This window comes from Corythoichthys intestinalis, chromosome 8 (genome assembly GCF_030265065.1).
Source record: "Corythoichthys intestinalis isolate RoL2023-P3 chromosome 8, ASM3026506v1, whole genome shotgun sequence".
NCBI lineage: Eukaryota > Metazoa > Chordata > Actinopteri > Syngnathiformes > Syngnathidae > Corythoichthys > Corythoichthys intestinalis.
This window is the reverse complement of record NC_080402.1, coordinates 36582028-36607460: the sequence shown is the minus strand read 5'-3', so window position 1 is coordinate 36607460 and position 25433 is coordinate 36582028. Positions and strand designations below refer to the sequence as shown.

The 25433-nt window shown below is 40.5% G+C and overlaps 1 protein-coding gene across 2 annotated transcripts; it reads left to right on the top strand.

Annotated features, from left to right (window-relative positions):
- The first annotated feature begins 428 nt into the window (after positions 1-428).
- Positions 429-24179, top strand: trim25 (tripartite motif containing 25). Of its 2 annotated transcripts, XM_057843152.1 has the most exons (9): positions 430-1115; positions 4033-4128; positions 4921-5154; positions 5455-5623; positions 5835-5921; positions 6007-6156; positions 6264-6320; positions 9927-10069; positions 18081-24179. In XM_057843152.1, exons 1-9 carry the CDS (start codon positions 504-506, stop codon positions 18237-18239), a joined length of 1707 nt encoding a protein of 568 aa, XP_057699135.1. In that variant the 5' UTR covers positions 430-503; the 3' UTR covers positions 18240-24179. The 2 variants fall into 2 exon arrangements, with proteins under 2 accessions (XP_057699134.1, XP_057699135.1); XM_057843151.1 differs by lacking the exon at positions 18081-24179 and having other exon boundaries at positions 429-1115; positions 9927-10785.
- The last annotated feature ends 1254 nt before the right edge of the window (positions 24180-25433 follow it).

Genomic DNA, 25433 nt, shown 5'->3' with positions numbered 1-25433 from the left:
TTTATTTTTATTTATGGATTTCATTAAATTTGATTTTTCAGTATCAAATAGTCAAAAAATGCATCTTGAGTGTGTTGTTTGGATGTGACTTTTTTTTTTAATTCAGGCAAAGATGTGCTTTGTTTTCCGTTACAAACAAAATGTTAAAGTATAACTTTATTGAAGCTTGATTTACAGTACTACTACAACTACTATTATTTTTTGTGTGAACAAGGACAATGCTATGCAGAGGTGTACTTACAATAATTTTATTTTTTTACCTTTTTAAACAAATATATATAGCCTATTTACAGTGGCAGCAGAGTTGTGGGGGGGGGGGGGGGGACACACGAAACGTTTGCGTCTTCCTGAGGGGGGCGTAACAGAAAATAATTGAGAAACACTGGACTAAAAAAAAAAAAAAAAAAAAGTCACGTGACAAAAGACTCGGCACTAGTTTCGTTTCTTGAGAATAGATAAGTTTCGTTTCTCTTTCCTGCCTGCTGTCATTTTGGTGCGTCGTCATGGCGGACGAGGACTTCCCGCAGCACTCCCTGCTCAGTTTAAGTGACGAGCTGACATGCAGTATCTGCCTGAGTATTTTTGACCATCCGGTGACAACACCTTGCGGCCACAACTTTTGCCAGCAGTGCCTGCTCGATACTTGGAAGGAAAGCTACAACTGTCCACAATGTCGTTGCGTCTACTATATCAAGCCGGAACTTAAGAAAAACACTGTCCTCAGTGCCGTGGTAGAGACATATAAAATGCGCTCGACATGTGAGGCGAAGACGACCCAATACCTTTCCGGTGGAATGGCGGAAAGCAAAACGACCACAGATGCCAGCGTACGCTGTGATACGTGTATGACAGCCGAGGCGGTCAAGACTTGCCTCACTTGCATGGCCTCCTATTGCGCCGAGCACCTGCGTCCTCACCGCGAGAACCCGGTGTTCCGCGTACACCAGTTGACCGACTGCGTCGATGATTTGTTGGAACGCATCTGCCCAGATCATCACAAACTCATGGAGCTCTTCTGCACCCAGCACGATTGCCTCATCTGCACCTTGTGTTTCCAGCAAACGCACAAATCCTGCGACTTCATCTCACCCGAGCAGCAGAGGGCCAAGCAAGAGGTTTGTAATTTAACTGTGGGGCTCGATGAGCCTCAAGCTTGTGAGATAATGAGTTCTCTGGGATCTGGGCTCATGGTGTGGGATTTCTCTTGGTACATCGGCTGACACCTGCTTTCCTTGTGACTACTTTAAATTAGTTTGTCACTAGTAGGCGTCTAATAAATTTGAACAGGTGGCTGGCATGGAATGAACGCCAGCTTTCCCATTTCAACTGGATTAGACGTCCATCACTGTCAATAGCAGCCAATGAGTAAAGAGTTACATTAAACTTTGATGCATGTGCCAGTTACCAGTTTCAAGGTTTACCTACCGTGGTATGAAAAGGTCACAGTTTCAAACCCACTAAAATATTCCGTCATACCGTGGTTACGGTATTAGCTATTTTTGAGGTCCTAAAAATGTGGCGAGAAATCCGTGGCTTGGAGCGGCAATGGTGACCCATCCCCTTCCAGTTGTTGCTCTGTCCTGTGTCTGTCAGTGACACTACACCCCCCCTCCCCCCCCAAAAAATAGACAAAGTCACTATTATGGGAGCAGAGGTGTCGCGTCCCATTAGGCAAACCAGGCATTTGCCTAGGGCCCCCAGTCAGCAGAGGCCTACAGAGGGCAGCCAGATTTAGCACACGCAGTTTTACTTCACTGTCGCAGCGACGTGTGTAGGGAGTGTTTCTATAGCATGAAATCATTTGGCAGATTATGTAACGATTCTGTTATCAATCCCAATCAGCACTAACCATGTCACATAGATTATATACATGTTTAAGAAAGTCCAATCAGCTATTAATTCCTAGGGATGGCCAAATGAAGCCTCATGAAGCAATGAAGCTTGCATCCAATTGGTTTGCACATGTAGTAAAGCTTCATGGTGCTTCATTTACTCTATGGCGCCATCAAGTGGTCTAGAAGCTCAAGAGGTCAACAGTGTTAAGAATTCAATGGCTATTTGCTTAAAACCCTTTCTTGCCAAATGTATCACATTCGATGCACTTAGAGTTTCCTGATTTTGAGACTAATTCAGAATTTTGAAATATCTCTCCTCAAAAAAAAAATGGATGCAAGTCAACTCATGCACCTGCAGGTTCCATGAGAAAAAAAAAAGGATTTAGCAAGTGTTATAGATATTAGAGCGCTTATTACACATGATTTTTTTTTTTTTTACAAATTTGAAAAAAAGGTTTCATTAAGACCTTATTTTTTTATTTAATCTTGTGATTCTCTGACAATTGCTTCATATTGCAGGCATTGCAGGGTTAAGACAAAGATATGAATGTGCTTGTGTTAGTAATTTAATATGTGAGCAAAATACAACAAGTGCTAAGGATAATTTGTTATTCATTTTTATTTACCGTAGTTTCTGGACTATTGGGCGCCCCTGATTACAAGCCTCACCCAGTACATTTTTAAAGGAAAAACCATTTTGTACATACATAAGCCTCTTCTGCCTATAAGCCGCGTGTGCCCACTTAGTAACATGTGATATTGACAAAGAAATACAGAGTTTTCAAAATTTTAATAACACACCTTAACTTTTCGTTCCAAACAGCACCAGCAAACACGGCAGTTATATAGCGGCGGCACGGAAGTTACATAGCATCAACACGGCGGTAACAGCACTAAGTGGGCTGGTTATTAAAAACATAAAAGTCTTTGTCAGCCATCTTCATCTTCCTCTTCCTCCTGTGCACTCAAACCATGGAAGTCTTTACCCTCAGTGTTGGATATGAAGACGCTCAGATACACTTCACCACGCACCTACTCAGTCTCTCCTTCGTTGTCGCCTTCAATGTCTCCCATAATGAGGCAAATTCCCTCCTGAGCCCGTGCCATCCTCCTCGTCACGCAGCAGACTGGCCCCTAGAAACCTGTTGGTGATGGCGGACATCTTTCACAGTACACCGCTTCACGCTGCCAGGCTCCCTCGGCATACCTGTGCAAAAGCTGCTCTTCGCATGCAGCAAGTCTTGGCAAACGATCTCTCGCCGCTAGTCATCTAAGCTTCCAAACAACTTGGATGGCCAATTTAATTCCTTCTAGCATTTTCCATGATGCGGGTCTGCCAATTCTACTCATGCACAAAGATGAGGGTCTACCACCTCTATTCATGCACAACGCACAAAGTTAAACCACCGGTAATAGTGCAAACCGTCTTCCTCGACGCATATATTCCACGTATCTCACTCCCACATTCCACGCTCGAGCGCCCCGGGCGGCCGTCAGAAAAATGCACAAATTGGCCGCATCATTGCACACGACGCAGGACCCAAAATGAGGGGAAAAAATAGCGGCTTGTAGTCCGGAAATTACGGTAGAAATAATTGCGTCTAGCTTCAAACGGTTTCTTTTTTCGGACAATTGTTACACGAAATTTCCGGGTTTGCGGTGAGTCAGCAACAATTACACTTTTGCTCAATAGACAATGTTTATTAATGATTATTGCAGAATTCAAAAGGTTTATTGAGTACAGTCCCACACAAAGGCAAGCAAACAAATATCAAAACAAGGATAACATGTAATAACGATAACGCTAGATCTAGATTGTCACTTCTAATACCCCCGCGCTACTGTCTAAGCACAAATATTCCTCCAACGCCCCGATCAGAGTCAGTAGAGGAATAAAGCCAAGCGATTCGTACGTCATCCTTTGGCGGACTCGATCTAGCGTTATCGTTATTACATGTTATGGTTGTTTTGACAAGGACACAGAGGTGTACTTATAATAATAATAATTAATACAAAATAATTGAGAAGCACTGGTTTAGAGTAAGTTAATGAATAAACCTTTCCCAAATCTACACCCAGTCACACTTGTGAGAGTGAGTCAGAGGTTAAAAAAAAGAAGAAAAAAACGCCATATTTTATTGCTGATGTAATCTCCTAAGCACGATTGTTAAAGTGACTCTTTTCATTCTCTTTGCAGTCTAGCTTGAGACAGAAGTTGGATTTCGTGGACAAGAAACTTAAAAAGAATGAAACTGTTTTATCTCAAATGGAAGACATAAAGCTTGCCCTAAAGGTAACTTCACTCTTTAATTGTACAGTGTATCACAAAAGTGAGTACACCCCTAGCATTTCTGCAGATATTTAAGTATATCTTATCATGGGACAACACTGACCAAGTGACACTTTGACACAATGAAAAATAGTCTGTTTGCAGCATATATAATAGAGTTAATTTATTTTCCCCTCCAAATAACTCAAAATTTAGCCATTAATATCTAAACCCCTGGCAACAAAAGTGAGTACACTCCTTTGAAAAAAACGTACATCCCTAAATGTCCAAATTGAGTACTGCTTGTCATTTTCCCTCCAAAATGTCATGTGACTCGTAATAGGAGTGCTGTCTGCATGACTGTCACCCCAGGAGGAAGCCTCCTCTGAAGACTGTACACAAGAAAGGCCGCAAACAGTTTGCTGAAGACATGTCAACAAAGTACTTGGATTACTGGAACCATCTCCTATGGTCTGATGAGACGGGCGGGCTTTCTTGTGTACCGTCTTCAGAAGAGGCTTGGCAAGTCAAATTTTACGCCGGATTTCGAAAAGCTTGTGTGTCAAAGTGATCGAATGTCGAGGTACCACTGTAATCTATAATATAATTTTAAATGTCCAAATATGACACAAATCTTTGACATTCATTGAAAACACCTTGTGACTGAACAGAAGCTCAGACTGCAGCTCTGTGACAGTTCTGTCTGAATCTTATGACATCCTAGCTAATGATTGTTTAGCTTTTACTAGGAGTCATATGATTTTTTTTTTTTTTTTTTATAATATTGGATATTGATCCTTTGCGCTCATTTTCTAGGGCAGTGCTACCACCAAGAAGAAGGCTATGGCCAATGAGTATCAACAGATCAGAGACATGCTGGCTGCTGAGGAGCGTGCCGCTATGAGCGTAGTGGACCAAGAGCTGGAGTCTTCTCAGACAAAACTCAGGGTTTTAATGAAAAGGTTTTCTGAGAATATCGATAGCTTGAGCACGTCTAAAGCAGATATCCAGAGTCTACTTTCTCAGTCACAAAAAATTTATTTTCTGCAGGTAAGCTAATGGTGGTTTTCTTGTTCATTCAGCACTCTTGTGATTCTCTCATCTTGCTTCTTACTCAAAAGTATTGCCATGTTTTGCCAAGCAAGTTTTGTATGAAAACACCAGCTCTTTACTGTAATTAATTATTAGTGTACTGAAATTTTTAACAAATGCTTGTTGTGACAAAGCACATGGGGGTAACATATTTTATCAATTGTGCATGTAAATTGGCTCCATAACCAGAATGTACTTTTATGGAACATCCGTAGTATCTATTTCCCACTTGTGTAATTTGTGTTTCCTTCCTCACAGGTTTCACTTAACTTGCCCAAAGCTGCAACTTTTGATCCTTACACTCCTCGAATCAACTTGGACTCCAAATTATTGACAGCAAATGAGGAGTTTGCAGTTAATCTGAAGAAACAGATGAATTACATTCTGAGTCAGCCAGTTAATGCCCGACTACCAATAATTAAAACAGGTGAGATTTTGTGGGAGCATTTATTCCACATTATGTTGACTGCATATAAAAGATCTGTAGTCCTGTAAAAATGACAGGCTTTTGTCAATTAGAAATATGGAATGGTTTTATTGTAATGGTTGTATTATTAAATCATTTATGCACCATAGGGCAAAATCTTTATTATTACATCACAACAACCAGTCAGAGAACAAAATATTTTCTTTTTTAGAGAACATCCCGACAGTCCACCCCATGAAAAGCGCTCCTCCAGCAGCCAAGGCAGACAAGGTCAAATATGACAAGAAGACTTCACAAAGTGAGACAATATGACAATACTGTAATATCTTTAACCAAAAGTCAAATGTTATAATGTAATGTATTTGAACTTTTGTTTTCTTTAGAAAAAATCTTTAAGGCCAGGCAACACCCGGAACCCAGCAAGATTGGTATGCAAAAATTGTCTTATTCTATGGAAAACCTGTTGTGTGATACGAAACCAAAACTCAGACCCCACCTATCTGAGACACCTTCTGAACCCAAGGAAAAAACAGGTACGCCTTGTCTGCATGAATGCGTGTAGTAATGCTGTCCAACCATTTAAATGGATATGAGATTTTGTTCATCGTTTCTGCACTTGTTCGTCTCATTTTTGCTTTAGAAATGATGGACAGCCCTACCAACCTTATCGGTGAAAAAAGACACAACCTTCTGAAGTGTACGTCCCTGGGTTTATCCGGTTTTATTATCTTACATTGCCTATAATGTTGTTACTATCCGTCCTCAAATAATGTCTCAAATTCTCAGCCAATCATTGAGTGCGTCATTCCAAAAATACACACCACAACAAACTGCTGAGCCCATTTGAATTCCTTTGAAAACCAAACAAGCAGCAGTTACAAAATTACAGGAACACCTTCAGATACAGTGTATCACAAAAGTGAGTACACCCCTCGCATTTCTGCAGATATTTAAGTATATCTTTTCATGAGACAACACTGACAAAATGACACTTTGACAAAATGGAAAGTAGTCTGTGTGCAGATTATATAATAGAGTTAATTTATTTTCCCCCTCAAAATAACTCAAAATATAGCCATTAATATCTAAACCCCTGGCAACAAAAGTGGGTACACCCCTTTGAAAAAACGTACATCCCTAAATGTCCAAATGGAGTACTCCTTGTCATTTTCCCTCCAAAATGTCATGTGACTCGTTACAGGAGTGCTGTATGCACTGCTGCAGAGATTGAAGCGGTGGGGGGGTCAGCCTGTTAGTGCTCAGACCATTCGCCGCACTCTACATCAATTTGATGTGCATGGCTGTCAACAAAGCACATGGATTACTGAAACCATGTCCTATGGTCTGATGAGATGGGCGGGCTTTTGACATGTTACTAGCAAAATGTTTGCGGGCTTTCTTGTGTACAGTCTTCAGAAGAGGCTTCCTCCTGGGGTGACAGCCATGCACACCAATTTGATGTAGAGTGGGTGAATGGTCTGAGCACTAACAGGCTTACCCCCCACCTCTTCAATCTCTGCAGCAATGCTGACAGCCCTCCTGTAACGAGTCACATGACATTTTGGAGGGAAAATGACAAGCAGTACTCAATTTGGACATTTATTGATGTACAGTGGGGCAAATACGTACTTAGTCAACCACCAATTGTGCAAGTTCTCCTACTTGAAAAGATTAGAGAGGAATGTAATTGTCAACTTGGGTAAACCTCAACCATGAGAGACAGAATGTGAAAAAAAACAGAAAATCACATTATATGATTTTTAAAGAATTTGTTTCCAAAGTAGAGTGGAAAATAATGATTTGGTCACCTACAAACAAGCAAGATTTCTGGCTGTCAAAGAGGTCTAACTTCTTGGCACCTGTTTTAACTCATTATTGGTATAAAAGACACCTGTCCACAACCTCAGTCAGTCAGAATCCAAACTCCACTATGGCCAAGACCAAAGAGCTGTCGAAGGACACCAGAGACAAAACTGTAGAAATGCACCAGGCTGGGAAGACTGATTCTGCAAAAGGTAAAACGCTTGGTGTAAAGAAATCAACTGTGGGAGCAATTATTAGAAAATGGAAGACAAACAAGACCACTGATAATCTCCCTCGATCTGGGGCTCCATGCAAGATCTCACCCCGTGGCGTCAAAATGATAACAAGAACGGTGAGCAAAAAATCCCAGAACCACATGATGGGACCTAGTGAATGACCTACAGAGAGCTGGGACCACAGTAACAAAGGTTACTATCAGTAACACAATGCGCCGCCAGGGACTCAAATCCTGCACTGCCAGACGTGTCCCCCTGCTGAAGAAAGTACATGTCCAGGCCCGTCTGCTGTTCGCTAGAGAGCATTTGGATGATCCAGAAGAGGACTGGGAGAATGTGTTATGGTCAGATGAAACCAAAATAGAACTTTTTGGTAGAAACACAGGTTCTCGTGTTTGGAGGAGAAAGAATACTGAATTGCATCCGAAGAACACCATACCCAGTTGAAGCATGGGGGTGGAAACATCATGCTTTGGGGCTGTTTTTCTGCAAAGGGACCAGGACGACTGATCTGTGTAAAGGAAAGAATGAATGGGGCCATGTATCGAGAGATTTTGAGTGAAAATCTCCTTCCATCAGCAAGGGCATTGAAGAGGAGACGTGGCTGGGTCTTTCAGCATGACAATGATCCCAATCACACAGCCAGGGCAACAAAGGAGTGGCTTCGTAAAAAGCATTTCAAGGTCCTGGAGTGGCCTAGCCTGTCTCCAGATCTCAACTCCATAGAAAATCTGTGGAGGGAGTTGAAAGTCCGTGTTGCCCAATGACAGCCCCAAAACAGCACTGCTCTAGAGGAGATCTGCATGGAGGAATGGGCCAAAATACCAGCAACAGTGTGTGAAAAGCTTGTGAAGAGTTACAGAAAACGTTTGGCCTCCGTTATTGCCAACAAAGGGTACATAACAAAGTATTGAGATGAACTTTTAGTATTGACCAAATACTTATTTTCCACCATGATTTGCAAATAAATTATTTAAAAATCAAACAATGTGATCTTTTTTTTTTTTCTTCACACATTCTGTCTCTCATGGTTGAGGTTTAACCATGTTGACAATTACAGGCCTCTCTAATATTTTCAAGCGGGAGAACTTGCACAATTAGTGGTTCACTAAATACTTATTTGCCCCACTCTAAGTTTTTTCAAAGGGGTGTACTCACTTTTGTTGCCAGGGGTTTAAATATTAATGGCTATATTTTGAGGGGGAAAATAAATTTTAATTCTATTATATAAGCTGCACACAGACTACTTTTCATTGTGTCAAAATGTCATTATGTCAGTGTTGTCCCATGAAAAGATATACTTAAATATCTGCAGAAATGCGAGGGGTGTTCTCACTTTTGTGATACACTGGACATCAAAGTATCTAGTGCCCTTACATAGTATTAAGATGATTTAATAGAAAACTAGATATATTTTTCAGCACTTGATCCTTTCAAAAGGGTTTGAATAGTGGAGCTCATTCCATATTTCCATATTTGTTGTAGAATGAAAACATTGAGTTTGACATGAAAAGATGAATATAAGACAACAGTTCAGCTTTTACTGTATATTCAGATGTTTATTTACATCTGGATTTGGTACCATTTAAATATAGATGGCATTGTTATTAATTAAATGGCCAATAATTTAATTTTGCAAAATTATTAATAGAGACGGAGAACTAAAATACCGTAGATGAAAGTTTGAGAAGTCAATGACTCGTTGATTTTATGTAATTTTTTTTTTTTTTTCCCTAAATGCTTTTCATAGCTTTTAACTGCAGCCTCTTTTTCTTTTGTGTTAGTGGCATCAATCTTTGAATTATTTTATTTATTTATTTTTATTTTTGGAGGTGGTGGTAGTGTACAACTTGGCAAAGTCAACAGTTTCAGGGACAGTGGTCAACACCGTTTACTCGTATGAATTTAATCTTTCCAACCCAAATCTAAACCTGAGCATAGAAATTCAATTGGAGTGTTTGAATAATCAATATATCAAGAAACGCGGGCTACATTAGAAACACAGATGAAGGTGTATTTTGAATCCTTCCAAATTACTTTTTTTTTTTTTTTATAGTCACCTTTAGCCTACAGCAAAGTGTTACCTTGGTTTCAATACTTTTGGGGAGGCCAATGTCGTTGTTTAGTAATCCTTTATTATCCATCAGGATACTCCAAACTAATACAATTCACTGTTAATAGCCTAGCCAAGATTTGGCAACTGATAGAATTGTAATTTCACTATAATTGTAATGACCTTAACTTTTTTTTTTCTGTACTAACAGATGGCACTGCAGTCAGTTTTGATCCAATGACAGCGCACAAACGCATCATACTAACTGAGGGCTTCACTAGGGCATCTGTCTCAGACCAACCTAATTCCACGACATACAACGACTGCCCCGAACGCTTCTCTGTCTGCTCTCAGGTGCTCGCCTCTCAGGGTTTCAGTAGTGGGTGCCACTACTGGGAAATTAAGATTAAAAACAGCAACTTTACCGGGATCGGGTTGGCTTACGGTAGTATTGACCGTAAAGGTCCCACCAGTCGACTGGGCCGCAATGCTCAGTCTTGGTGCGTGGAGTGGTTCAACGTCAAACTGTCGGCTTGGCACGACAGCAATGAGGTTGTGGTCACCACCTGTACCAATCCAAAACGTATCGGCATGTTGTTGGATTGCTCTTCAGGCTCAGTTACGTTCTACAATGTAACAGAAAGAGCCTATCCATTTTACTCCTTTGTGTTCCCCTTCACTGAAGCAGTGTATCCAGCCTTTTGGATTTTCTCTTCCGAGTCTTCTATTTCACTGTGCACAAACTGCAGTCCCTAGGAACAAACTGACACAACAATCGTTACAGTACAAGGGCGTAGGTTTGGTCTCAACATTGGTAGGGACACTATGACAGCATAACCTACATGTCACATGTGCACATTTTTTGCTGAGGGACAGGACATTAATAAGACCAAACAGATTAGGTGAACAGGGGTCAGGAGAATATTCTGATATTTCCTACGTAAAAATGAAAAAAAAAACTTAAAATTATTATAGTGTTTATGGGAGAAAGTCATTTTTCAAAATAGGGGAATTACCCCTTGCTTCATATAAAGGAAATTTACAGTGGTTGTTTTTTGTATTTTGGGGGGGGGGGGGGGGCAATGCGGTGGGGAGATACGACTTAACCTATAGACCCTACTCACCTACGTCACAAAATGGGCGTGTCGCTGTTTCCGGCTGCCATATTGTACCTATTTTTTAGACCTATTCTCATTGTTTTCAATTAGTCGAGCAAGTTATAGAGCAATTCATGGAAGCCCCGGTGTTATCTGACGCTGTAAACTCATTGGATGCGTTGCATAAAAGGCGTTACGTGGAAAAGCTTCCGTTTATTCATTCGCCAGATCCGTATTTGATGCCTAAATCGATGTTTTTCGACCCGCTGGCTTCGCCTGACATCTGATATCCTGATATTTACAACTATCTTGTCCACACAAAATCAGCCTATTCTCACGAAAGTTTGAAAAACTTTTAAGAGCTTGGAGGCTTATAAATGCTACGTTGCTGGTTGGGTGAAACAGGTCCTCGTACACGAAAATTCGGCAGGAATCTTGTGCTCGGAAGGTGAGTTACGAAATTTTCAATTCAAAATCTTTTGTTCTTGCTAACATCCACTGTCAAGTCTAATGTATTTCATATCATTTGTCAATGGAGCTAGGGCTTTTAATGTTTATATGGTTTAGCGATAGCACTCTCACTATATACATATATAATATGTAATAAATATGAAGTGCGATAGCACTACTCCAGATTGTCCCTAGTTGAATTTATTTTTTGGCTTTTGACCTCAATAGTGAAATTGTAAATTAATTTTATGACAACTGTCTGATTATCCGCTTATAATTATATATTTTCAGGTAGTTCATTCACAACGTCTGAGTGTATGTTGTCGGCGATTAGCCTAGCAATGATCTTAATTGTGGTTGTCAGCCCAAAACCCTCTAAATATATATTAAATGCATCTTACCAGATATAAAATGACTACTACATAATCTGTGGTAGTCGTTTGGAGCCCAGTTTTCTCGTCGAATTGCAGCAGTCAATCTCGGTCTCCTCTTCGGGTCTCTCGGAATACGGTAAAAATTCAAGTCTCTCTGTCTATCTTCTCTGTTTTTGCAACCGACCGCCACACACGACTTCACCATTTTGATTATTAATGTTAACGAGCAGAAAAACACGCCATAATAGGAGGAATTTACGAAGCGCTAACGCATTAACATGACGAGTATCCGGACAACATGGCGCGGGGGCGTGGCTGTGACGTCACGTGAGTAGGGTCTATACATACTACATGTTAGCCTACATTCTCTTCCACCACAAGAGTAATACGTTGCTTCAATTGGTTGTCTCTTTCATCTTCTTTTCCTTTATTTTCATCTCTAAAGTGCATCAGTGAGTTGAGCAATTATGGAAAAACTCAATTGTGATTGAACTTTTCATTCTGATTATGAATAATGTATGATTATCTGAAAAAAATGTCTGCATAGTTGGGCTGGGCGATATGGCCTTAAGTACGTATCACGGTAAATTGAGCAGATTCACCTCGATAAACATTAAGTATATAAAAAAAAAAATTGTAAACAATAAGAATTCTAGTGTGAACATTTATAACAGCTTGTATGACTTGAAAAATGTACAACATTATAAAAATCAATCTGACGACTGCGCAAACATGTCATTGTAACACAAATGACTTGCAGCTTTAACAGTACACTTCAGACAACTTATTGGTAATTGCTGCTGTGACATAATTATTCAACACAAGTGTTTACGTCAAGGTTTCAGGTTTTTTTTTCCAGAACATTTTTTAATACATGCATCCCCCACACAGACACATCCAGATCAAAGCTGTCTTGCTCTGATGCCAATAAAACAAATAATTAAGATGGCAGAATAAAGCAAACACATACAGGAAAAATAGCTGTGGCCATTAAAATGTCATATTATATATAGGCTTCACTGTTGATTTATACTTTATGCTGAGTGCTTTACCATCATGAAAGCCTTCAGAGAAATCACACAGAGATACCAAATAACGCGGCCTAATGATTGCTAGATGAAGTCCGTGCCCATTCCACTCATTAATTTTAGCCGTTTTGACAAGGTTAGAGGCTTAGAGCCGCTAGCCGACTCCATCACGTTCATTTGTAGCGTTATCCGCTAGCGTTAACCGCTAGCGTTAGCCTGTGGCTTGGCTACCAGAAGAAAGCAATGAAAGCATCCTCTCCTGAAATCGTGAGAACCAGGGAGGGCAGTGGGTGAAAGGCCGTCTGGAACGCGCCAAGAGTTAACTTAATGTCGGGTGAAAGTTTGGCGAAGCTCCCTTAAGCCCGACTCCATCACCTTTGCTTGTAGCGTTAGCCTACCGGGCTTCTGTTTGTTTGGCTTCCTGAAAACCACGTGACTCCATACGTAAGCACACTGACTGCTTTCTTAAAGGGGAATGAACATAGCCGAACAACACTGACTGACTTTCTTCCGACTGGCATGTTTTAAATGCTCAGCTGTAATGCAATCAACACCACGGGCCTTATTGTTCTCTTGATCAATAATGGCAATAATCTTATTGAGATCACCATTATCGGGTATGAATGTATCTCCCTTAATACAGTTGAACAGCTTGTAGTAGTGCTCTCGCCATAATTCCGCAATGTTATCTGGGCCACATACTCCATTGATATAAAATGGCAAGGGAGCTTTGCAATTATTCAGTGCTTTCACCTCCTTCCAAAAGTCACAGTAGCTACGATTAATAAGTTTGCCAGCAAGGGAGTCTGCCCTCATACTGGCTTCATTTCTGCTAATAAAACGCACAGCAAGCTTAAACCTCACATTTGTGCACTTTTTATTCTCAAATAAAGTCCCACATCTAACTCTTCCTGACGCTGCCCATTCTTTGAAGGCCTGCCTAGCTGCTGAGTGAAGCTCAGCTACATGAGAATTCCACATAGGCTTTGCATGATGAGTATGCCTATTATTGTCTTTATGTAAGATCTTACCAGAGCCGTGAAGACACTTAATGATGAAATCATACAGGTTGCACAATTCTTTGCAGTGCCGTTCATTATTGCAATTTACATAGCAACATAATAACGTTTCCTTTAGTAATACCACAGAATCTAACAAAATACCAGTGTTGATGGTGTATCTGCTGATAGAATCTTCCGTTAAATTTGGCCAGTTAAGTTTACCAAAATTGGCTCTGTTTTCATCTGTGCTTATTATTGGTATAATTACCACTTTGAGACACGTTACTAACAGAATATGGTCAGTAGTTGCTGGATCGTAGCAAATTTCCATACTCATCAGTGAGGCATGGGCATCTGCCGTAGATATGCAATGATCGATCCAAGATACAGTATTACACACTTCACTGACGTATGTGTAGCTGTTTTCGGGTGATAACGGTTTGCTGGACATAAGCAGGCTATTATCCTTGTGGAACTGTAGCAAGAGCTTTGCAAAATTAGAATTACCGTCGGAGATGTCTGCATTGTTATCCCCTACTAAATACACACAGGTTGAACCCCACCCTCAATGAAAGTATTGATACACACCAACCTGTTGCAGTATTCATCCACAGTGTCATATGACTCATAAGGCATATAGATATTAATAATAATAAACGATCTGTCCGTACTTTTATACTCAATGGCTATCGCCCAGTCAACATCAAGTCTTAATACTGACACAACATGGTCAAGTGTGCAGCTCCAAAGTATCACTACACTCCCCGGTATTCTTCCCCGCACAAACTTGTCCCTGAGGTCGACTGTTGACTCCCAGCACCATGGAAGTTGGAATGCAGTGCATTTAGCCCATCCAGGTCTTGTTTGGCTAACCATGTCTCCTGAATCCAGAGAATCTTGCACTGTTCTAACAGTTTATTGACGACAACACGTCGCGATTTGTCCGCCGCACTGTGCCCAACGCGCAGGCCACGTGCATTATAGGACACAATCCGCATTATAGTTACGAGGATATGCGCGCAGGGGAAGTTACCCCCGGCATCCGATTATCCTCGGCTGGAGAGACTATAGGCTTTCTTGGCTCAAAATGGCGGCGTATAAACGTCCCAGCTGGCCATAGCCCCGGATCATACATTTCAGCTCCATCCGTGCACTCCGCGGTTACCTGAAGGAGCTGAATCTGGTCTGGGCAGTCTCGATCTTCCGGCACATGACTACTTGAACCTTTTTCTCCTCCAAGTAATCCTTAAGCATATCGGCGTCAAGCGCAGGGTCAAACTTAGTGGCAAAGATGTTCACCAACTTAGTTTTGACCATCAAGATGGTAGAGCACGCACAGGTGCAGACGATCCCATTTTTTCTCTCCCGTTTGGCAGGTTCCCCACCGGTTCGAGGCTCCGGCCTGATGGTCCTTCCACGTCCGGGAGTCTCCGCCTGTCGCTGTCGCCGTCTTCTAACCACCTCTGACCATTGTGTGCGTGAGGTGTCGGTGTCTGCTTGCACACGCGGCTCATTGTTAGCCATTGTTGTTTCCACAATGGCACCTAGTGCTGTGTAGCCCTTCGGGCTGACATTGTGCTGGGCTTCAACTGAAGACACCCGATTAGCGAGTGACACAGTCACATCTTTCAGATTCTCGCAAAAGCTCGTTTCAGCCTCGATTGCACTTTTCACTCCAGTAAGGTCCGAGTTCAGCTTTTGCAGCTGCCCCAGAAGTAAAGAGACATCAATATGGTCGTAGCCGATAGGCGGTGGCTCATCAAAGTAATGTGACACAAAGCGTGGTGTGTTCTCCCCACATTCGTTCAATAATCTCAAGCAAGCTTTAATGTTGTTTCAGTCCTTCTGCGGTCCTTTGTGTGAGATGCACCGTTGCGTTGTGGAAGGGCACAACTCAAACAAAAGTTTCATGGAGGACTCTATCCACTCCGAGCTGAAATAGCTTGTGGATAACAGAATAATGTCATCATGGCCCAAAGTTTTTTATGAAGAGGAAGTTTAGTAGCTCGTCTTCAACTATCATTTTACTGCTTTTTGTTCGGTAAATTTCAGGTTTAGCTCGAGGCAAGACAGCAGCTACACAGCTACCTGCCGGCGGCGCCATCTTGTTTTTCAAGTCATCATTAATGAATGCACCAATAGCTATTTGGTTTTAAAAGTGTAAAGTCACAACATACTCTAGCCTTGTTCCTTATAAACCAGGCCATTTACAAGAAGAAAAGCATCAGCATGTGCTTTTTTGACTGTTAACACGTTCCTGTGAGACACAGACTGTAACACGTTCCCGTGAGACACAGACTGGGTCCTGGGACCTCTCTCACTAAGCAGCTTCTAGCTCACGTTTTGCTGGTTCTATAGTTTTTAACAGAGTTCACTATATTTCTCACCGATCAATTAACGATAACAGTAGAAAACACACTGCAAATTTGTAATTAGACCATAAATAACTTTGTCAATCTTAATTTCAGCTAGCTATTTTCAGTGTTGGGCACGTTACTTAAAAAAAGTAATTAAATATAGTTACTCACTACTTCTTCCAAAAAGTAACTTAGTTAGTGACTGAATTACTCTATAGTAAAAGTAACTAGTTACCAGGGAAAGTAACTATTTCCGTTAAAAAGAATGTATGTCAAAGAATTTGAAATTTTCTGAGCAGTATTTAAGTCAGTTGAATAGAGAAGAACAGACAGGTAGTTGTGTTATAGAACCTTGTAATATTTATTGCACCTCACCAGCAACAGATTTATCCTACACTTGAAGTGCAACAAAAATAAACAGTAAACAATATAATAAAATAACAATCAGCAGTAAACAATATAAAGTGAGTTTAATAAATTAAATCTAACTCTCACAACCTGAGACAACTGGTCAAGTATACATAGCCTGCTGTACTTCAAGTATTTTGTTAACAAAAGTCAATAGTAAAACAAAGTAAAGTAAGTTTCCCTCTATAGCATAAATCACAATCTCTAGTCATATGGACGGCTGAGCAGATGGTAAGAAACTACACATGGTGTGAAGCATTCAAAATACTAAGCAGTGTATTGTGTTGCCTTGTACTTACCTATGTAACCCTTATTGTGGGCAGTCCAAATGTCTGCAGTTGTAGAACGAAACTCCAACTCTTCAAAGGTCTTCTCCAGCTCTGTGTTCATTTTTGCATACTCTGCATCAAAGTATTTGGACAATGTTTTTCGATATGGCGTTCTGACCCCTGCTTTCACTGGAATTTTCGCAGTGATGGCCTGGAAGGACTCTGACTCTACTGTTGACAGTGGCAACATATTCTCAACCACGTACCTGCCTAGCAAAGCATAGAGTTCAGTCTATGTCGTAGTTTTTGGGGGGGCAGAAAAATCTAACTTTTGCTGTTTGGCAGCAGTGGCTTCCTGACCATCTTTGCTACTCGTGGATGGCCTCTCATCATCAGTTTCTGCGGTGGGATTTTTCGCCACTAGCTTTGTGGTAGCGTGTGTAGTTGTTAGGTGCTTCAACAGATTTGAATTGCTTAGCACAGATGTCGACAAAAGCTTTGCCCCGGGACATAAATTACACTTTACATGCACGTTCTTTCCTTTAATTTCGACCAACTTGAAATAGTGTTTATATCTCCACCTCGTAAAGCACAAATTTTCCTCTGAATGCTCTTCTATCATATCCCTCTGCATCTGTTTTCCGCGTGTTTGCCGCACGCGCTGCTCCGGTTTGTGTGTGAAAAAAACGGCTCTGATTGGCTTACCATGACACATGACTCTAACCCTGAGCCAATCACAATCACTTCCATCGCATCTATCCAGGGGGTCCATTCAGGTAGCCTCGTGCCCCTACTACTCCCGTCATCCTCAAAGCGTCTGCCGTCCTCAAGATGGAAGCAGCATTCTTGCTGGCTGACAGTGGGGAATGGGAACGAGGCAAGCATTCAGGTGTAGGAAACAGAGAAATGTTAGCAAGCTCTTGAAAGCATTGTCTAATTGAATGAGCAGGGACAAACAGCCTGGAGTCATAAGAAGTACGTGCACTATTCTCGAACCTGAACGCACCCCAAGTCTTTGATGACAAACAGAGCAGAGTAGACTTGCTACGGCTGGTAGTTTCTTCAATTTTTTCAAAGTAAGTAGCGCACCGCTTTTGAACGTCAGTAACGGTAACGGCGGAAAAAATTAGTTAGATTACCCCGTTACTGAAAAAATAACGCCGTTATGTAACGGCGTTATTCCCTACACTGGCTATTTTTCTTAGTTCAAGAAATCTGAGTCAAATTTACTTGAAGCGCTGGCAGATCATTTCACTTGTTTCTAGTAGATTTACACTGAAAACAAGGGAAGTTATTTTAAAGACGTGTGTTTTTGCAGTGTACTCGAGGTTTGTAGGTTAGCAAGTTCACACAGTTTAATGCTATGCTATCTCTGATGCAGGTCGGACTGTCAGTAGCAAAATCAGTGGCGTGCTCCCCACCACCTGCAACATTGACGTTTTTACATTACTTACAGTGGCAGCGGCTGGTGCCGCTGCTGCTGATGATACTGCTGCTGCTGCTGCTGCTGCTGTGGCTGCCGGCCGAAGAGGACTTCTAAGACCCCTCCTCTTCGAAGGGGGCGGAGGAGTTGGCATGTAGACATGTATTTCTGTCAAGTTTGTGTTGGGAGGAGGGGGTAAGGGGGAGCCTAGTCATCAGCCAATCAAACGTGCGTTTGAGGAGGGGGAAAAAAATGGACCGGCACGTTCAGCAAGAAAAAGGGGTAAATGTAAGTCTGAACATAATGAAAATAATTATCTTAATAATGGTAGGGTCAATTCTATCCATACAACATATGGAAAGACAATCTGAATTACATATATAACTGAAGTAATAGAATGGAAATAAGGTTGCTTAAAAGTTGGGGGCGACAATTTGAGCATCCTGAAAAGTTGGTCGTGTTTTGTTCCTACCGTCTCTATGCAAACCTACGCCCTTGCTACAGTACAATAGAAAATAAATGGAATAGAAAAGAAAATCATTATTCCATATTTAATGTAGTAATAACAATGATAATTAAACATTACACATAATTTGATTAAGGGGTTAAATTATTATACCATGAGTGAGCGTCTAAAAACATTGAAAACATTGCATGATGATTACATTAGGGGTGGGAACCTTTTGGTAACTCACGATATGATACGATTTGCGAAACAAAGCTTACGATAATGATAATCTCAGGAAATGGTGATACAACGATTATCGATACATTGGTCAGGAAATCATTCCAGGATATTTTACAAAACAACAAGCCATCTTCATCCTTCTGCTGTAAGTTTATCTCTAGTGGACTTTCAATCAATTTGAACTGGGACGGTGGCAGCGAACGAACCCCATCCACTTCAAACGGGACCCTCCCACTTCTACGGCCATCAGTGGCAGCCAATGCCAATATAAGGCGCACCTTAAATGAATGAATGGCCTATTTGAAAACTGTTTTCATATAGAGGATTAGGACTCATTGCATTATAAAGTGCAGTAGTTGTTGGGGTTGCATTATCCATCCACGAGATGAAGTGCGTTAAGGGGATTGTCGTGCCATGTTTAACTAATATTGATCCATATATAAAGTGCATCAGATTATAAGGCACACTATGAGCATTTGAGAAAATGGAAGGCTTTTAGTCTCAATTTATAGTGCGGAAAATATGGTAATTTGTGGGCATTTCAAGTCATTGCCTGTTGATTTTCAGTTACCTTCTGTTGATTTTGGGGCATTTTATGGGTCACTTCCTTTTTTTGTAACTCAAATTCAACAGCAAGTGACCCGGGTATCTCCCAAATGAATAGGCAGTGACTCAAACTCAACATAGTGCGGAAAATATGGTAATTTTGGGGCATTTCAGGTCATTGCCTATTGATTTTCAGTTACTTTCTGTTGATTTTGGGCATTTTATGGGTCACTTCCTTTTCTGTAACTCAAATTCAACAGCAAGTGACCTGGGTATCTCCCAAATGAATAGGCAGTGACTCAAACTCAACAGGAAGTGACCTGGAAATGCTCTAAAATGAACAGAAAGTGTCCTGTAAATGCCTCGAAAATCAGGAAGAATGACTGAATGCTCTGGTTTGGAAGGAAGAAACGTTCATTTGCCTTTCAGTCTTAATGGATTGGGCGTTGAGCGCCGTCAATGGCAGCCATACAGTAAACTGAGACCCTGTTATGATGGAAGACTTTAATAGTAACTTGTTGGTTCCTTTTTTTTTTTTTTTTAACATTGACACCTTTTTTAAATTAAACACCCTAGAGTGAGCTCTCATTGCTGGTGGGAAACGTTCATGACAGCGTTTACTTACCTTAAGTTTTGTGTAAACTGACGAATGAGGTCACGTAAATGTGAAATCATATTTTAGGTGTTGCCTGCACGTCGGATGTCCTTCCCCCTCTAAGCCGCGGCCTTCTGTTTCTTTTCGGTGTCTGAAATACTAATAACTAATGCTATTACCATACTAGCGACTGTCTTTTTTGAGGGGGGGACAAAGTGTAGTGTCACCGACGAAAACAGGACAGAGCAACAACTGAAGGGAGTGGTGAGCGCTGCCGTTACAAGCCACGGATTTCTCGCTGCATTTTTGGGACATGAAAAATAGCTAATACCATAATACGGTGTGACTGAAAATTTTAGTAGACTTGAAACCGTGACGTTTTCATACCACAGTAAACCCTGAAACCGGTAACCAGCACATGTCTACTAGTAACGTCTTGAAAGGTTCTCAGCTAAACTCCAATGAGATTTGTTTATTAATTGTTAAATGTACTGGGTGTGAATGTACTCGAGCTTTTTGCAAACTGGTGAAACCAAGCATTAGCTTCTAAAACCTGTCATTTACTATCAGTTTTGTTTGACTTTCAAAGCATAAATCTTCATTGGGGTCATTTTTTCATGGAATATAAAATGAATGTATTTATGCTCTTTATGACTTGTCATTAGAGTCGTGGGTAAGCTATAGCCTATCCAAGCTGACTTTGAGCAAGAGGGGGATGAACCCTGGACTTGCCAGCAATGGCGTACCACAAGTAACACGTCACTTCCGCTCATTAATATTCATCACGTTAGCTACTGTTGCTAAGGGAGGACACGCCACCGTTTGTCCCCGATAGGAAATGAATGGAAATTGTGTACGAAGGAGATGTTTACAAAGCTAAACCTACCAATTCTCTCCGAAAATGATGTCCCTGGTGCCAAATACACTTGCATAGATGTGTAAGTACATAAAAATGTTCAGTTAAAGAGATGGCTTGAGTGTCGAGGGCTGAAAAAGACGAAAAAAAACGAGCCAAACTTAGCATAGCCTTAGCTTTTTTATCGACACTTTTTTCTTATGCGATTGACAATGACATTCTCCTGTTTCAATAAGCTATCCTTTACCACCAGCCCTGTCTTTCCTATACATTATATCCTCTGGTTGTCCTACGTCTCTGACCGTTCCTGGGGGTAATTTATATTTTGTGTAGCGATCGCAAATGCTACTCGGTGACAGCCAACAAACACTTAATTTTTTCATCGATAACAAATCTTAATTCTAAAATTTATTTACACTTCCCCCTTACTAAAGTTTTTTTTTTTTTACAACAGAAAAGGTAACAGTGGCAGTCAGATACCATTTTATTTCTTTCAGGTTATTCATTGTCATGTCACGCTAAAAAATAAGTTAAAAATATCAAAATGGCTTACCTCTTTGTCCTCTGAAAGACCATGCCAACCCGACAAAATGTTTACTGCATATGAAATGTGAATGGATACACCAAGCTGGCATATAAAGTCCGCGCAAGTTGATTCATTCCTCACATTTTTTCCTCCAGTTTTTGTTTTCGGGAAACGTATAAAGAAAACATCCTTCATATGTCGTAATGTCTAGAGTCGTTTCTACAAGTTCCAAAAAAGCACTGTGTGATCGGCATGTTCGTTTTTGAAAGATTACCAGAGAAAAGTAGCATGATTTACATGGTTTCTATGCGAGGGCGGGTCTATAATGTCCCTCTTCTGCTTTACTTCCGCTTTACGATGCAACGTCACGGTCTTAAAAATAGCATGCGTGCGGTACCCCATTGCAGGTCACTAATAGACAATCAACATTTAAGAACAATTAACTTTGAAAGTAATTAGTGGTGTACCTCACACACAGGTATAAACCCACATTTGGAATTACAGCTCTGATTCTGCTTACTTCAAGGTTTAAACTTTAATCAATCTCATGGACAAATAGAGGCAAGGGTAGCCATTATTGCAGATTATCTTTTTTAAGAGCCGTGGACAAGGCCGATTCCAGTTTATTAAGTTTCAAGTTGTCATCAATACTGCCATAGCAGACTTTTTTCGCTCCATTAAGCTTGAATGCCAAAGTTGAGGTTTGACGTTTAACTGTTTGCACATAATTCCCCCACGAAACAAAGTGTTAATGGGTACATGTTCCGAATGGTGGTGTTTCATGTCATACATTTGGAGTATTCATTCACATATAGAGTGCACCCTCGTTTCCATTTTCACACTATAAATTACAATTTACAAAAATCATTATACAATTTTAGAAATGTGGAACATAAGTGCTCATGTAAATGCACATCCTTTGGAGTGTATTCGCCTCGTGTTGTTCACAAGGCGATCTCTGCGTTTGTGGCGGTGGAACAACAGGAGTAGGTTATGTCTGTTGGTTGTGTCTAGAGCTGAAACGAGTACTCGAGCAACTCGAGTAACTCGAGTTTAAAAACTGATCCGAGTAATTTTATTCACCTCGAGTAATCGTTTATTTTGACAGCTCTAAGCATCACGTTTTGCTCGGACTACTTTTAATGCGGGACAACGCGCTGTCACGTGCGGAGAGGAAGAAGGGGGGGAAAAAAACTTACTGCAGCCGACAGCCGCCACAAATGACGCCGACGTTGCTAAATACTAGCCCGCACAATGCTACGTTGGTACAGGTAGCGTCTCATAGAGATCACATGTATGTTGAACTAGATGCTAAATGACAGACTCGGCCGCGTCTGGGAAGCTTTAGTAAACAGCCGCCATCTTAAAGCAGTAGAGCGCTAAGCGCTAATAAAGAGCGCTAAGCGCTAATAAATAAGATTAACGTTACTGTTCTGAAGTAACGTTAGCCCTGCGGAGGGCTAGGTTTCTATTAATTATGACCACTGTCGATGCTTGGCTAACGTGTCTTACATACAGGCTTTAACATAACATAGCATTGTGGAGTGATGAGGGTGTAAAATAAAAACTTAATCATGCTAACTATCAATTTTAGCTCAGTAGTCATTGCTGGATAAAACACCAAGTAGCACTGGTGCTAATGTGCTCCAATACAGCCTGTATCATACATTTATTTTGAACACTGCAAAAACTCAAAATCCTATCAGGACTTGCAGTTTAGACTAACTTAAAACTTAACTAGAACTTAAAAATGGCTTGACACAAAGAGAAATTCAATTGAAAGACGTGGGAAAAAATCCAAACTTTTAAGTGATGTGTGTTATCAAGCGTAACGGCACTTTTAGGTAAGATATATATATATTTTTTTGTAATAAGATCTAAAGTTTTTTGAGTCAAAGCAGTGAATTAGTCTTTTTTTTTTTTTTTTTTTAATTCTAGTTACATCTGAGATGCAATTGTTGGCTTTTTTCAACAATATACATCGAAAATAAAGACATTGATTGACTGAAAATGGTTCAAAAATTAGATGAAATGTCTTGTTTTCTCATGTATATTTATAATTGCTCTTCACCTAAAAATATATTTGTTTTATCCGATTACTCGATTAATCGATAGAATTTTCAGTCGATTACTCGATTACTAAAATATTCGATAGCTGCAGCCCTAGTTGTGTCTGTTAACAACACCTGCCAATTCTAGAACAATAAGAGCGTTTTGGCAGTTCCTCGTGTCTAAGTAGCGAAGCCATTATTTGCACTTTTTGAGGAATAAGCGGCATGGAAAATGAATGAATGAATGTTCCTGAAAATCTGATAGCTTAATGCTAATGCAAATACTCTAAAGCAAGTGCCAAAAAAAAAATAATAATAATATATATGTGTGTGTGTACGGGACAATCCATGTGATAATTATGATGTTGCTCTAAAGTGTATATTAAAGTCAGACACACAAAAGTTGAGGTCTGTGAATAGTGCCACTGTGTACAAGGGTGTGCTTTGTGATTCCTGTTTACCATACCATTGGGAGTGGTTATATTGAACTTTGTAATTAGATTGAATACACTGCTTCAATGTTGTAAATGTTTGCTTTGCTATGTATGCAATTACAAATCACTCTTTCATGCATTTTATTTTGTTGATGTTTTACAAAATTCTGAGTAACGTTTGTAATTACATGTTATCGGCAAGTGTCTTGGGAGCTTTGTTTTGTGTTGCATAATTGGTGTTACATAATTTGCTGTATAAAAGGGATTTTCTTTTTCACTGATGTCACACTTTTGAATTATACCATTACTAAGAAGGCTATATATTGAGTTTAAAAAAATAATAAAGTTCAATGATTTACAACTTTTGTGTTGCCTAATGATTCAAGTAGTTTAACAAAGTGCTTTGGAAAAAACCCACATCTCATTATCCGTACCGCTTATCCTTATGTGGGTTATAGGGGTGCTGGAGGCGACCCAAGCTGACTGTGGGCAAGAGTTGCCGTAAACCCTTTAACTCAGGGGTGCCCAATCCCGGTCCTCGAGAGCCCCTATCCAGCTTGTTTTTGCCCCTATCCAGCTTGTTTTCCATGTCTCCCTCCTCTAACACACCTGAATCAACTAATCAGGATCGATATCAGGCTGCTGCAGAGCTTGCTGATGAGCTGATCCTTTGATTCAGGTGTGTTAAAGGAGGGAGACACGGAAAACAAGCTGGATAGGGGCTCTCGAGGACCGGGATTGGGCACCCCTGCTTTGACTGGTTTTCTGTCAATTAGCTGGGAACAAAGAAACAACCATTCATTAAGCAGGACTGTCTGAGGAGAGCAGAATGTCTGAAAACAAATGTTCAAGGAGTATAATGAAAATAATTAAAATGCATGATATTTCAAAGTACCTTTCTAAACACTCAAGGTCGCTGTACAAGAAAAACAAAAGTTGGAAAACGCACAGATCGAAACCAAAATCAAGTATCTGAATCATTAACAATATGTAACACAGAACAGCAGTCAAGCTGGGTATGATAATTTGAACAGGTGGGTTTGTGTAGAGATCGACCGGTATGAGTTTTTCAGGACCGATACTGATTATTAGTAGGTAGAGGGACCGATAACCGATTTTTGGAGCCGATATGACTTGCAGTAAAAGTGTAAAAATATGCGTTAAAATTTTGAATAAAGCAAACGGTGAATTTCATTGAAAAGCCTAAAGCATGTTTATTGAATCACACAAAGAGAAAATAATGGTGGGTGGTTCAGTGGTAGTCGTTCCCCAACCCAGAGGTTGTGGGTTTGATTCTCTGTCCTGATGACCTTGTCTAGGTATCCTTGAGCAAGACCCCACATTGCTCCTGGTGCCGTGTCACCAGTAAGTAGACGAGAATATAGTGTGAAGGGCTTTGAAAGCCTTAAAAAAAGTGGAAAGGCGCAATACAAGTGTAACTCCATTTACCATCACCATATAACCAATCAGAGGACGGTCTGAATACTAGTGCAGGAGAGAGGCGCGGCTGCATCTGAGCCAAAATAACCAAGTTATAAATTATTTTTTTTCCCATATCGGCCGGTCGGATTTTAAAAAAGGCTGATACCAATATACATCAAATTTCCAAATATCA

Bases quoted from the DNA above. Each gene is read 5' to 3' on its own strand.
- trim25 (XM_057843151.1), top strand. From the start codon at position 504: ATGGCGGACGAGGACTTCCCGCAGCACTCCCTGCTCAGTTTAAGTGAC. The intron at 5,155-5,454 runs GTAAGCTAATGG...CCTTCCTCACAG, and splicing joins AAAAAATTTATTTTCTGCAG to GTTTCACTTAACTTGCCCAA. The intron at 6,321-9,926 runs GTACGTCCCTGG...CTGTACTAACAG, and splicing joins AAGACACAACCTTCTGAAGT to ATGGCACTGCAGTCAGTTTT.